This window comes from Alternaria viburni, assembly GCF_023758015.1.
Source record: "Alternaria viburni strain BMP 2772 chromosome Unknown scaffold_17, whole genome shotgun sequence".
In the NCBI taxonomy this organism is placed as follows: domain Eukaryota; kingdom Fungi; phylum Ascomycota; class Dothideomycetes; order Pleosporales; family Pleosporaceae; genus Alternaria; species Alternaria viburni.
The window spans coordinates 167,018-179,247 of NW_026055786.1; the positions used below are offsets into that span (position 1 = coordinate 167,018).

The 12,230-nt window shown below is 51.3% G+C and overlaps 6 protein-coding genes and 1 non-coding gene across 7 annotated transcripts; 3 read left to right on the plus strand and 4 right to left on the minus strand.

Annotated features, from left to right (window-relative positions):
• Positions 1-1,788: 1,788 nt before the first annotated feature.
• J4E79_007654 (uncharacterized protein) lies at positions 1,789-2,424 on the minus strand (the record flags this gene model as incomplete). Its single annotated transcript, XM_049356518.1, has 1 exon — positions 1,789-2,424. The coding sequence occupies one exon, from the start codon at positions 2,422-2,424 to the stop codon at positions 1,789-1,791; it is 636 nt and encodes a 211-aa protein (XP_049208865.1).
• Positions 2,425-3,518: 1,094 nt separating this feature from the next.
• J4E79_007655 (uncharacterized protein) lies at positions 3,519-4,344 on the plus strand (the record flags this gene model as incomplete). Its single annotated transcript, XM_049356519.1, has 2 exons — positions 3,519-3,862; positions 3,939-4,344. 2 exons carry the CDS (start codon positions 3,519-3,521, stop codon positions 4,342-4,344), a joined length of 750 nt encoding a protein of 249 aa, XP_049208866.1.
• Positions 4,345-4,721: 377 nt separating this feature from the next.
• Positions 4,722-4,858, minus strand: J4E79_007656. Its single transcript has one exon. It is a non-coding gene; the product is annotated as a tRNA-Arg (tRNA).
• A 430-nt stretch (positions 4,859-5,288) lies between these two features.
• J4E79_007657 (uncharacterized protein) lies at positions 5,289-6,119 on the minus strand (the record flags this gene model as incomplete). The annotated part of the gene is made up of 1 exon (XM_049356520.1): positions 5,289-6,119. One exon carries the CDS (start codon positions 6,117-6,119, stop codon positions 5,289-5,291), a length of 831 nt encoding a protein of 276 aa, XP_049208867.1.
• A 748-nt stretch (positions 6,120-6,867) lies between these two features.
• On the minus strand, positions 6,868-8,576 carry J4E79_007658 (uncharacterized protein; the record flags this gene model as incomplete). Its single annotated transcript, XM_049356521.1, has 4 exons — positions 6,868-7,707; positions 7,761-8,150; positions 8,199-8,281; positions 8,330-8,576. 4 exons carry the CDS (start codon positions 8,574-8,576, stop codon positions 6,868-6,870), a joined length of 1,560 nt encoding a protein of 519 aa, XP_049208868.1.
• Positions 8,577-9,656: 1,080 nt separating this feature from the next.
• J4E79_007659 (uncharacterized protein) lies at positions 9,657-10,177 on the plus strand (the record flags this gene model as incomplete). Its single annotated transcript, XM_049356522.1, has 3 exons — positions 9,657-9,692; positions 9,744-9,922; positions 9,973-10,177. The coding sequence occupies 3 exons, from the start codon at positions 9,657-9,659 to the stop codon at positions 10,175-10,177; spliced, it is 420 nt and encodes a 139-aa protein (XP_049208869.1).
• A 385-nt stretch (positions 10,178-10,562) lies between these two features.
• Positions 10,563-11,075, plus strand: J4E79_007660 (uncharacterized protein; the record flags this gene model as incomplete). The annotated part of the gene is made up of 2 exons (XM_049356523.1): positions 10,563-10,889; positions 10,944-11,075. The coding sequence occupies 2 exons, from the start codon at positions 10,563-10,565 to the stop codon at positions 11,073-11,075; spliced, it is 459 nt and encodes a 152-aa protein (XP_049208870.1).
• Between the last annotated feature and the right edge of the window lie 1,155 nt (positions 11,076-12,230).

Here is a 12,230-nt window from a genome sequence, read left to right on the forward strand (position 1 = left end):
TGGTGGAATGTATGCTGAGTCGATTGGCGTGGATGCGAAAGCTATGTGTGATGCTCTTCACGGTCGCAACACATCGTTCTTATATCTCATTAACATGAGCTCCAGTAATTTGCACTGCCATGTCTTGCGTCACCCTATCTCATGGATATTGTGTTGAGACCAGGGCGTAGTGGACGTTTTCCTCCGCCCTTCTCTCGCCGCTGAGCTTGGCATGCAAAGAGCTGACATGACGATGGCCGAGATATGTCGGGCAGGACGTCCGCGCACCAAGGTCGATAATGAGAAAGGACTCAGCACTCCTATACTAGTGTCGTTAATTCCTTGGTTGGCGCCAGGTCGATGGCAAGCAGAGATAGTAATCAAGGTGACTAGTACATCAGTAGAGGCAGGAAGCACGAGATGACAAGACCGATGCAATTACCGTACGATGCTCAGCCACGATAGAACGTGGTGCTTGCTGTTGCGCGTTCGATGTTGTTTCTGTGAAAGTGACGTCTTGGCTCACTGCAGCCAGCTGACAGCCTTAAGTCCATCCGCCACTAAGTCGAAATAGGCTTAGTATGTGCAGGCCGCACGTGCATCACAGTGGCAGTCGTCTACCAAGATTCTGTGCACGACCATCAATATTCTTTGATTTCATCATCGCAAGTCGAGGGGCTGTCGATATCCATCACAGACTACGCGCTGCTAATCATCCCGTACAGAGAAGCACGATCTCCAAGGCTCTCATTTCCCGACGGGCTTTCCGTCGAATCGCATCCATGCAGCAGCCACTCCATCACGCTCGTTTCGCGTCATCTTTCGCTCTTTGACAAATTCACGATGACGATGCCCCAATGACATTCAGGTTACGATACGGCACCTGCCATGCGAACGTAGAAAGATTGTCGTCGGTCAATGAGGCCTTCAGCGCTTTGTACAACAAGGTAACAATGGCACCTGATGATATGTATCAGTAACCCTTTACGCTACATTCACAGTGCAGTTGAGTGAGTATATCTGAGTTGCGCGCGCAAGTCCACGATCAACAGACCAGAAAGCCCTTCCCGTACCCAACACAGACTTCCTAACCGAGCATCAACAACACCATGGCTCCTAACTTCATCGCAGAGCGCGTTGAGCCTTGTCAAGGCTTACCAGTCCACATCCTGATGTGCGGCCACACCGTGCAAGCTTCCTTTCTCCACCTGAAAGATTCATCAAGATGCGCGCCAAACTGCAGAGACGTCAACATATGCACGCACGCCGAGCCAAACTTTCTCTGTCCTACATGCTATGCGTCTGAACATCACCACAAGTACCGCAAATTCATGGATGACTGCAAGGCCCAGGATACGAAAGGCCTATATCCCGAGAATCTATACCGTACTATAAAACGTACCGACGGAATTTATAACGCACTTGACGATTTCGAAAACCAAGAGCACTCGCTCTGGTGCGAAGTGGGCCTGGGGAAGGTAAAGTTTGAGAAGGCTGTGGTCATCAGCTACAAGAGGAAGATTGAAGCTAAAGGGCTGAGGGAATGCAAAGTTGTGGATGAGTGCGCATAGTATGTTGATTGGGCATGAGATGGACGTAGCGCTGCCTTGACTGTGGTTTAGATCTAATGCCTGAGCTTTCAGACTGCGCCATCTTTGTTTCAGGTATTCTTTGCTATAAAAAATACAACAACTCCGTCACGGCATACATCTTCTCCATCATCATCGATCTCATCAAAAATGGCTAGCTTCTTTGGTGACCAGCTCTTATCGCTCGTTTTTTTAAAAGTTTAACGGGACAAAACCATTATCAAGTCCTATCTTCGTAACGTAAATCCCAGTTCGCCTTCGTCTTCTCCCTATCGTACTCCTTCCCCGCCCAGGGCGTGCCACAAACGTGCAGATGAGCGTACGGCGTTTTGTCGAACATGACCCAGGCACCCTGGTCGCGAATCGTATCCGGAAACCCATCACGTTCAGCTTCGAAAGGCCATAAAATCATATAGTGCGGCCCGATGGGAATAGCTGGGCTCGTTCGGTCTGCCGGATTCGTGGTAGTGTGCTGATTTGCTCCGCACAACATGTATATGAGACCTGGCGCAGTGTTCGTGGGTGCCGGCTTAGCGGCATAGGCATCTTGGATCCATTGGAGACCCATGGGGTCGGCGCACATCGGGACATTGCCGACTGTGTTCTCGTTTCCAGGGAAGGCTGTCCAGTGGTTTGTTCCCTCTCGTAGAATGACTAGTTTTCTGTCAGGGCCCCAGTGGCTCCAGTCTGCAATGGTGGCATTCTTGGTGATGGATATGGGTCCAGATGCGAGGGCGCGATTGATCTTGCAAGCGAGTGCTTCTTCTTCTGGAGTGGGTATTTCTCCCTCTCCTCGAGGGGTCAGGGGATTGGGTACGCAGCACTGGAAAGCGCTGTTGTATACAAAAGAAGCCATTGGTAGATGTTGGAAAAGTTGTGTATGACATCTTGGTGCTGTGGGAAGCGACAATTTATATACTCACCGGGACAGGGAAGGTTTGGACCGTTCTGATGGGTACATGTTGACTAGTGATCGCGTCCGAATGCACATGTCGAGTGACCCCGGATTCTAATGTGAGAAGCGGGGACTGCAGTTGTCGAGAGTTTACAACTATTGCGACATCCGTCGATCCGTCATTTCGACCGACGCGTCCTTGCGAGGATAGGACATCGTGCGGCACGGTGGCAACAACGGTGCAGTCTTCTCAATGCGCTGGTGCCGACAGTACGCGATATACAAAAATTCCGCGTTCTTTGTCTCGAGTTCCGGGGAGCGCGCGAAGATGCGGTGTTTGATGTTTGGGGCGTGCAGACGCGTGGACGCGTACCTCTATGGGCAGGTACGCACAGGCCACATTGCTGTGCGGACGGAAACCTGGGTAGACCTACATCGCTTTGACTTACAACATGCACCAGACGGATCGCAAGTCTAGTCGCCCAGCAAGCACCGCTGTCTACTACCACATGAGAAAGTCCAGTATCTAGATCTCTACTACTGCCATCGCTAGCATGCAGCTAAGCGATGATCGTCAGGGAGGGGTCGGGACTGACGTAGACACCATTGAACACCTCTCACAGCGCGACGACTGATACGACAAACATGACCTCGGGAGATTGAATGAAAATAACTTACGGCCGTAAACGGTCTGAACTTCCTCCGGACCTCACGCTTCACGCTTTACTCCACAGAATGACCCATTACCTAGATGGGATTATGCTGAGTACGCAGGATCGAAGCTAGCGCTTACCAACAAGATGCTATAGAATGCCTAGGTATAGAGTATCCCGGATTACTGATCGAATTCACTTTAAACTTCTTCCACATCGTGATGCTTACGAAACATTGAAGCTGCCCGGTAGCTATCCAACGTACCTTCCATAGCCTCAGCCGTCCTTGCTCATATGGAACACAAATCCATATTTTCTTATTACAAACAGAAACGAGACGACCCATCTTACCAACAGCTTCTATCCCAGTCTCACGATACAGACATCGAAAGCGCAACAGCCATGACCAACAAGCCCATCGCGATTATCGCAGGTGTCGGCTCAGGCACCGGCGCGTCCCTCGCCCGCCGCTTCGCGAAATCCTACCCCGTCGTCCTTCTAGCCCGTAATCCCTCTAACTTCGATGCGCTAGCCGAAGAGATAAACAAGTCCGGTGGAGAGGCTATCGGCATCTCCACAGACGTCAGCAGCGAGGAGAGCGTAAAGAACGCGTTTGCGAAGATCAAAGAAGTTCACGGTGGGGCGCCGGTCGCAGCCATGATCTTCAACGCAAGCGCAAGGCCGTCTAGGAAGCCATTTCTGGAATTGACGACGGAGGAGTTTGGGATGGGGTGGGAGGTTAGCGTGTACGTTGTCCTGGACGGAGTTTAATGCGTTCCGATGGCGACATGTACACAGTACTAACAAGTCTCAATCGTGTAGAAAAGGAGCATTCCACATCGCCCAAAACGCCATCCCGCTCCTCCTCACCCACGTACAGTCCAACCCACCCAGCGGCACTTACCCACCAACCCTTATCTTCACGGGCGCCACAGCCAGCGTGAAGTCCAACGCCCAAATGTCCTCTTTCTCGACCGGAAAGTTTGCCTTGCGCGCACTATCTACGAGCCTTGCTAAGGAGTTCGGTCCGCAAGGTGTACATGTCGCGCACGCGATCATTGATGGTGTGATCGATATCGAGCTTACGAAGAAATACATTGAGGGAAAACCGCAAGAGGCGAGTATTGGGAGCGAGGACATTGCAGAGGTTTACTGGGGGCTACACACTCAAGGACGAAGGGGCTGGGTTAATGAGGTTGATGTGAGGCCGATGTTGGAGAAGTGGTAGAGGAACTATTGAAGTAGAGATAGCCAGAGTAGTATAGAACACGATGAAGAGTTGACCCAGCAAGAGTGAGGCTGTCTGCGCAGTTGATCTGCCGTTGGAAGGCCGATTGCGGGGTAATGCTGCAACGAGTGCGTCAGGCAAGCATCGTTAAAGTCTAGCAGCCTTGCTCTCTTAAGGCACAAAAAGATGCAAAAAAAAAGACCTTCTCAGCTCCTGAGCCGCGGCGTTGAGGCAGCGAGGTACATAGCCAGGTCGCACTCACACTCCTGGTTGCGGGGATCACTTGGCGGGGTCGATCAATTCTTTCCTCGCCTTGTTCTAAACTTCATGCACCCACCGCTACAATGCACTACTTCATAGAACGGGCAAAAAGAAGACGAAGCCCATGGGGATCGAACCCACAACCTGATTAACTGTTAGATGGTGTTGGAACGAGACGTGATTGGTGAAGTGTACCTTTGGTGTTTATGCTTTCTGACCGAAAACCAACGCGCTACCATTGCGCCAAGGCTCCGAATAGATTTCGATACAAATTTTTCCAAATACAACAAATATAATCTTAGCAAAACAAATGCTGCAGCAGTCTTGGAAGCCGATCTTTTTGACCTAGAACGCCCCATCAATGAAAAGCCAAGCGGTCGTCCCATATAATATGTGCTATCTTCGCATGAGGGGCAGTGTGCGTCGTGCTAATGCTTTGACACATCACTACGCCCCACATCGAACCACAATCTTCGTGTCGCTCCGCAACTTCATGCACACCACTGGAAAACGCGGTACAGATGGTCCATTCAGATAGCAGAGTTGCTAGACAAGACATTTATTGCTTACACGAAAGTCCTACACAAACGCTTCCACATGCGCGGAGTTTTCCATACGCCAAACTTATGCAATCGCTAATCAACACGACAAGTTATACGCCAACAACACTGCTTTGCAAGCTCTCAATTCCGTGGCTTCCTCCACAACTCCTCGGGGTCCAGTTGCCGTGTCGGAGACACTCCACTACTCGGCTGCGAGTACTCAATACCACATGCGCCGCGATCCAAAGCAAGCGTGTTCAAGTTCCAATGGAGCTGCTCATCAGGATCTGTCGCCAAGCTCGTACGGGTACGTCCTTGCGGCTGGTATGGCGCTTGCTCGGCGTTTGAGTTATTTGACGCCATCAAGGAAAGAGATAATGTGTCAAGCTCGGTCGCAAAGTCCATCTCCTCTTTGCTAGCTTCCAGCGCAGAGCAAATGTTGCTCGGTCGCGTCTTAGCTTTGATTTCCAACTCGTACACTCGCTGGTCGCGCGAGAACTCTGCTTCGAGCTGTCGGTGCTCGGCATACCACTGCTCGTACTGCTCCTTGCTCATCTGCCCCATAGGAGGGTAGGTCGCGTTGTGGGCCGCTTGCCGTTGCTCCCAAATCTTCGCTGCTTCGGCTTGAATGCACTCATTGCAAACGAAGGCAGCGTCAACCGTGTCGCCAAACGGATCGATGCAGTTTTCGCCACAGTCTTCGACAAGGTCCGTCCGGATACGGTGAGAGCAGAGTAGCTGGTGATAGAGACGACCTTGGCACGGCGCAAAACGCTTGGTCCGAATGTTATTAAACGTAGAGGCGGGTATTTGTTGCGAGGTAGATGAAGAGGCGAAGGGGTTGTTTGCTCCTTCGTCCGGGGTGCTCGTCCACCCCCATCGACATGCCATTACAAGATTTGCGTGAGACATGGTGTCGTCGGAGACTTTAGAGTTTGGCATGGCCCTAAAGGCACTGTTTGAAAAATCCATAATGAGGTTGATCTCCAAGTTGAACTTTTGAAGTTTGCAGAAGATATGCAGGTGGCGTCAGCTGACAACGCGTGGTTGCCTTGAGTGATGGTGGTGATTGGTTCTTCGAAAGTGACACAGTATCGAAGTGATTGATGTTGTGCGATTCCCGACGCGAAAGTGATCAAGGTCTGCGTTGAATAATCGGCGCTGTTCCTGTGGTCGCGTGGAGGTGCATCGTGTGTGCACAGAGCGCTAACAGAGTGTGACGCTAGCTATCGCAAGGCGTTCACTCTATGGTCCCCGGCAGTGAAAGGTGTATTGGCAACTCTGGTGAAGCGGGCCGATAGTGATGTGTCGTACGAATGTGCTGCTGAATCCTCGACGGATGATGTGCTGCTGGGATGGGCTGCGATAAAACGTGGTGAGTCGTCGCGCGACGCGCTGCCTGGGTGGCCAAAGCTCGCGATAGACGCTAAGCCTTGTTCGGGCCGATGACGATATGGAACCTTCCAGTATCTCGCCAAGTCAGCATCCAGCCACTCACCAGCCTTCACACATGTATCACGAGTAGTCCTGATTGAGACACTGAGGAAAAGCAATTTGAAGAGGGGAACTGTTGTCTCAGCGGCTGTACGCGTCGTCATCCGGTGAGGCGACGCGAGAAGGAGGTGGCAAAGAAGTAAAACAGGGGGACCAATCGGTGCACAATCCTGCTAATCGTCTCTATATCCAACTCAATACCCTACAATCTCCAGTTTCCAAGTCTCTAGATCAAGAATCTGAAACCTCTCTCGGCACCAACCCCAGGGACAGCGTTGATTGCGCCTTCAACGTGTTCTCCACGAGCAAGTTTCTTGTTCAGCCGCCCCAGTATAATGCGCATAATGACCGCCATGATAATGGCCAGTGCTGCAGTTGCGCAATCCACACTCAGGGGAACCGTCAAATCTGCCGGACCACTCTTTGGCTGAGGATACATGTAGCTTGCATAAATCGAGCTCGTATTACTGATCGCGTTGATGAAAGCCAGTGCAGCCGCCCTCTTCGCTGGCGGACGAGGCAAAGAGTTGGAGATCCAGGCAAGAGCTACGACATATCCAGTGTATACACCAGGTACCATCAGCATCATGGCGACGTAGCGAGGTGCTGTTGCAGTCGTAGCGGCGGCAAGGATGAAGGCTGCTACGCCGACGCAGAGAGGGAGGACGATGTGGAAAAATCGTTCGCCGGTGCGGTCGGCATGCCAGGCGTTGAGGTAGGTGGTGATGACTGCGAGAACATAAGGTGGCGCTGTTAACAGAAGTGTCTCGATGTTTGGGTATCCTAGTGTCTTGACCACTGTTGGAAAGAAGTTGGTAACACTGGCCGAGGATACGTTCGCTAGAAGCATGATGGTAAGCACCCAAGTCTTGATATCGAGTAACGCAAGCTTTAGGCCGTGGAAGAAAGTTTGCGACTCTGCCGAGACCCAGTCGTCTTCGCCAACGTCTTCCTGGAGCCTGTAGACGGCGAGTTGGCGTTCTTCCTCTGTGAGCCAGGAAGTTGTTCGAGGGAAGTTGGGTAGGATCCAGAAGGCGCCGAAGGCAATCGCGACGGTAATGATACCCTGAAGAGTCAGCTAACATTCCAGACACCCGGCTCGGCGCGTGCGATACTTACCTCGATTATGAACACCCAACGCCACGCTCTCAAGCCCTGCGTGCCATCCATATTACTCGTGATCCCCGCGGTGATGAGCCCACCGAAGGCACCCGAGATCAAACTTCCAGAGTAAAGAACCGCCGTTCTCAGACCCAGCTCCTTCCTCGTATACCAAGCGCTGAGGTAGAACAGACATCCTGGGAAGTACGCGGCCTCGATGAATCCAAGGAAGAAACGACACACCACCAGTCCAGCGAAGTTCTGGCATGCCGCGGTAGCGCCCGATATGATACCCCAAATGATCATGCACGTCGGGAGGTAAATGGCTGGTTTTCCTGTCTTGTTGAGAAATAAATTCGATGGGATCTGCATCAGGATATAGCCGACGAACAAAATGGAGACGGTTGTCTAGTCAAGTTAGTGAGAAACTTGCTGGTGATTTCAGCAATCACATACTTGATACTGCACACTCGTGAGTTCCAGCTCGTCTTGAAGACCTGCTAGGCGAACGGCAGCGATATTGTTCCTATCGAGGTAATCTGGGCATTATTAGCGCTGCCCACCCGCGGCCATCTACCAAGACATACTCATGATGTACATCAGGATGATCATCGGCAACAATCTCGTATCGATCTTCCGTCGCATCCTCTTCTCTGCTTCAATCCTTTCCTCGGCACTCATAGCAGCCACCAACGGCGGTGGGACCAGCTTGCGATGCCCATCGACGACCCCATTTCCTGCTTCCAGAGTAGTAGGCGCGATTTTGTCATCCGAGATATGCTCGATCGAAGGTTTTCGGTCGTCGGCCATTGTCGTGCGCGTCGAGCGAACCATGCGATTATCGATTCGATGTAGGCAATGCGATGGCGTCTACCTGAAATGTGATCAATGTGAAGGCGCAGCGACAAGAGACGACAAGCAACACTGCGGGGCCCCAAGCTTCCACTTATATGAAGCTTGCCCGTACTCCCAAGCATCGACCGGGGTAGCTCGCGCCATGTACATCATTTAACGACCGTCATGCGACGAAGACATACACCAGCGCACACCCATACCATATAGCCGAGGGCGGTTGCCGACAACCGTGCAGGAATGTCGGCCCGCTGTAAAGATCAGCATCTCACGACGACGGAGATTCGCACGCGATTCGTCAATTGGGATGGCAGTTAGTCGTAGTAATATGCTGATGCAACGGTGTGCATGCGACACGGGCTAGTAGCGCTCGTGTTGGAGGATAAATCGACATGCGGGGTGAAGATCGACCGAAGCGTCATAGTTGGCGCAACGAATCCGGGGTAGCTGAACGGCTTATTGCACGGCAACTGCAAGCGACACACCCTTTTCTTTTCCATCACCATTTGCATCGCCGACTTCGCAAACTACATGACTTGTCGCTTGCCTTGGCACCTTGAGTGCGTAGTATAGCTCGGTATGGCTAAGGTCAGCGCTGCCTTCAGTGCTCATGACGCGAGCACCCCGAACGGTCACCCTGGCAGCTACAAGGGGCGACAAGCTCTATCCACGACTGCAAAAGCTCTTATGCAGTCACCACGGGGGGATTTTGTTTTGAGATGGTTCAATTGAGCTACACAGGACGAGCCATGGAGCAGACAATGAGACACGCCTGTCGAATGACACATGTCATAATCGCATCACCCTCGTTTGTGTCCCTCTATGCTAACAAAGATTCATCCGGGGTCACACCGCAAAGCGCAAGGTAAAGGCAGGTAGGATACTCGCTGCCTACGTCGGGCTCCGCATCTTCGCAAACGGCCAGATATAAGATATCAATTTACCCAAGTAATCTTGACTTCTCAACTCTACTACCCAACAGCAGATTCAATCGCCATCACAAACAATTACCTCAACTCAGCCGCTCCCGACGCCAAGTATCCCAATACCAACTACAACATCATGCCCGCGGTACCAAAAGACCACTATCTCTGGACAGTAAGGATACATGTTACACCTAAAAGCCATACCGAGTACTAACCATGATAGGTCATCGTCCGAGGAAGAGCTAGCCCTCCAGACGGCGAAAACGCGACTGGACTCAGGGCTCTGCTCTCAGATGGTCCTGGGAACAGCGCGAAAGCAGCAGAGCTCAGGGCCCTAGTCGCGGCAACTGCGGGATGCACCATCGTCAAAGACTTCCACCCTATGGAGGGTCATGGCTTCATGTACGGTAACCACGTCCCTTTCTCGAAGTCTCAAACTAACAGTACTATAGTTACCACATGGCCAATACTGTTGAGTCAAACCCACTTCAAGAGTATGTTGGCTTGGACGCGCGTGCCCAAGTGCAACTGAAGCGCCATCGCAGGTCTGAAGAGTCCATGAGGGAGGAGGTCGTAGACGTCTCGGAGTCGCAGGTGGATGAGGGCGCCGAAATTCCTTACATTGCTGCGGACCTGGAACATAGCGACGATGACTAAGAAGCTCCAAGATATACTAAGTATGTGGCTGCCTGGGTAGGATTTTTGGAATAAGTCGTAGTGTGTCTCGCGGCCAGCAGTTCGTCGTGACACGACCATAGAACTTTGGTTTTGTAGGCCCCATGAATTTGAGCCAGATTTACTATTAGGCTGCCAGAATCTACTCGGGCGAATGACAGTGATTAGATATCTAAAAGGTACGGGCTGTGGCTTAGTGCGAACGTCTACCACGGTTTTCTACGAGGCGCAGCTGCGCACCTCTTTCATAAAATAACTTGCATTCTCAATTTGTTTTCCTTTCCTTCATACCACTTCCAAACTCTTACTCGGATTTTCCGTATATCACCCACTTTACCAAGTAAATACATCCACAGCACACACAGCCATGGACAACGAAAAGGACACCCTCCCGGCCTACACTAGGTTCTCAACCCCAAAGCTATCATGGCGCGTTCTTCCTACCAGCATGCGAACACCAGAGCAGCAATTCGAGTTGGACCTCGAGGCTGTGAAGAATGACGGTGAGCTCGCAAGGATTCAGGCAGAGTCCGACGAAGAGACGAGACGGATTAAGATGGACCTCGTCTTCCTTACCATCAAACTCCTCATCTTCACTGTCGCGGCAGTGTATATCCTGGGGTTTGTTTCAGAAGCACTCGCTACCCGCGCGTCAGAAGTCAAGGCGGTGGTGAAGGTTACCCCAGCTGCAAAGGTATGTCTTAGTTTGTAAAGGTGCCTTTTGTTTAAGATACTGATACCTTCGTAGTATTGTTTCCCAGAAGGGAAGTGCTATACGCAAGAAGAAATAGCATCTTTCGTCGATGATTATTTCTCTGAACACAAGGAGGAGATTGATGAAAAGATTGACCAGGCGATCAGACAAGCCATGGGTTTGTAGGCCGTCTCAATTCACGTTGTCGCACCGCGCATGCGTCAACGAACGCATTATACTCCAGATGAGAGGACGTGAAGCCGCATTTGTGCCTCGACATCGAGATTGTTCTGCCATTCGGGTGTACGTGGCGCGGGAGGCTTTGGGATCCATGATTGTCTTAGAGTGGTGGGTGCCATTGTCAGGTGAAAGATAAATTGAAGTGATGGGCGAAAGAGTAACGATGACTGAGCTGTTGATACTCGATTTTTATTCGGAGGGTTTATGGTGACTGCGAGTAGATGGAGGAGGTGGGGGCTTTTGATTCCATGGCTCCCTCTGTTGTTGCTTCAAGTCAAAGACTTCAAAGTTTACATGAAGGACAACTCAACAGACAAACTAAAGGAACTGATCACACCGCTTTCAGCCCCTCCGTCAGCCTTGCGTCGTAGTGAAGTTGGCGGTTGGGAGCTGACTTCATGCTGGAAGTGATTACAACCAATTAACGTCAGTGTACTCGTTCATCTTCAACTAGTGGATGTGGGTGAGTGTATCGGTCAAAAAGACTTTGCTGAATACACACTACTATATCCAAACAATTAGATAGCTTCTGAGACGATGTAGACTTCTAGCCCCGGAAACATAGTTCCAGAATGCGATGGTATTTGTGGCCATCGCTAGTAGCGTCCGGGTCTGAGCTTGACCCATTGGACCACTCATGACCGCATGCTCTTTATGGCTCGACTAAGAGTCATGTACTATCTCATGAGCTTCACGGTGGCCAATACAGAGCTGTCAAATCCCGTGAGGTTATCTTTGGTAGGACAAGTGGGCGGCCTTGGCTGAGCGCATCTGGTGCGTATTGCGTAGGCACATAACTTCATGCACGTATTTTCTGAGCAACCTTTACTCCGACTGTGCACATCGTCCAACTATTCACCCGCCCCGACTTGGCAATGCACAGAGTTTACTAAGCTACATGCTTAAGTCCGATGCATTGTGTAAGCTCAGTCAGCTTTCTCGTGCCCTGCCAAGACGACCGAGTAGCGCAATAGGAAAGAGCAGTAAAGCAACAGCGCTTCGAGCCAAGAAGGCGTATGAGACCTAATGCATGGTCTTCAAGATATCGGCGACTGCGGAAACGTGAAGATAGATAAAGCTACGCATGTCGACGGGGTTCTG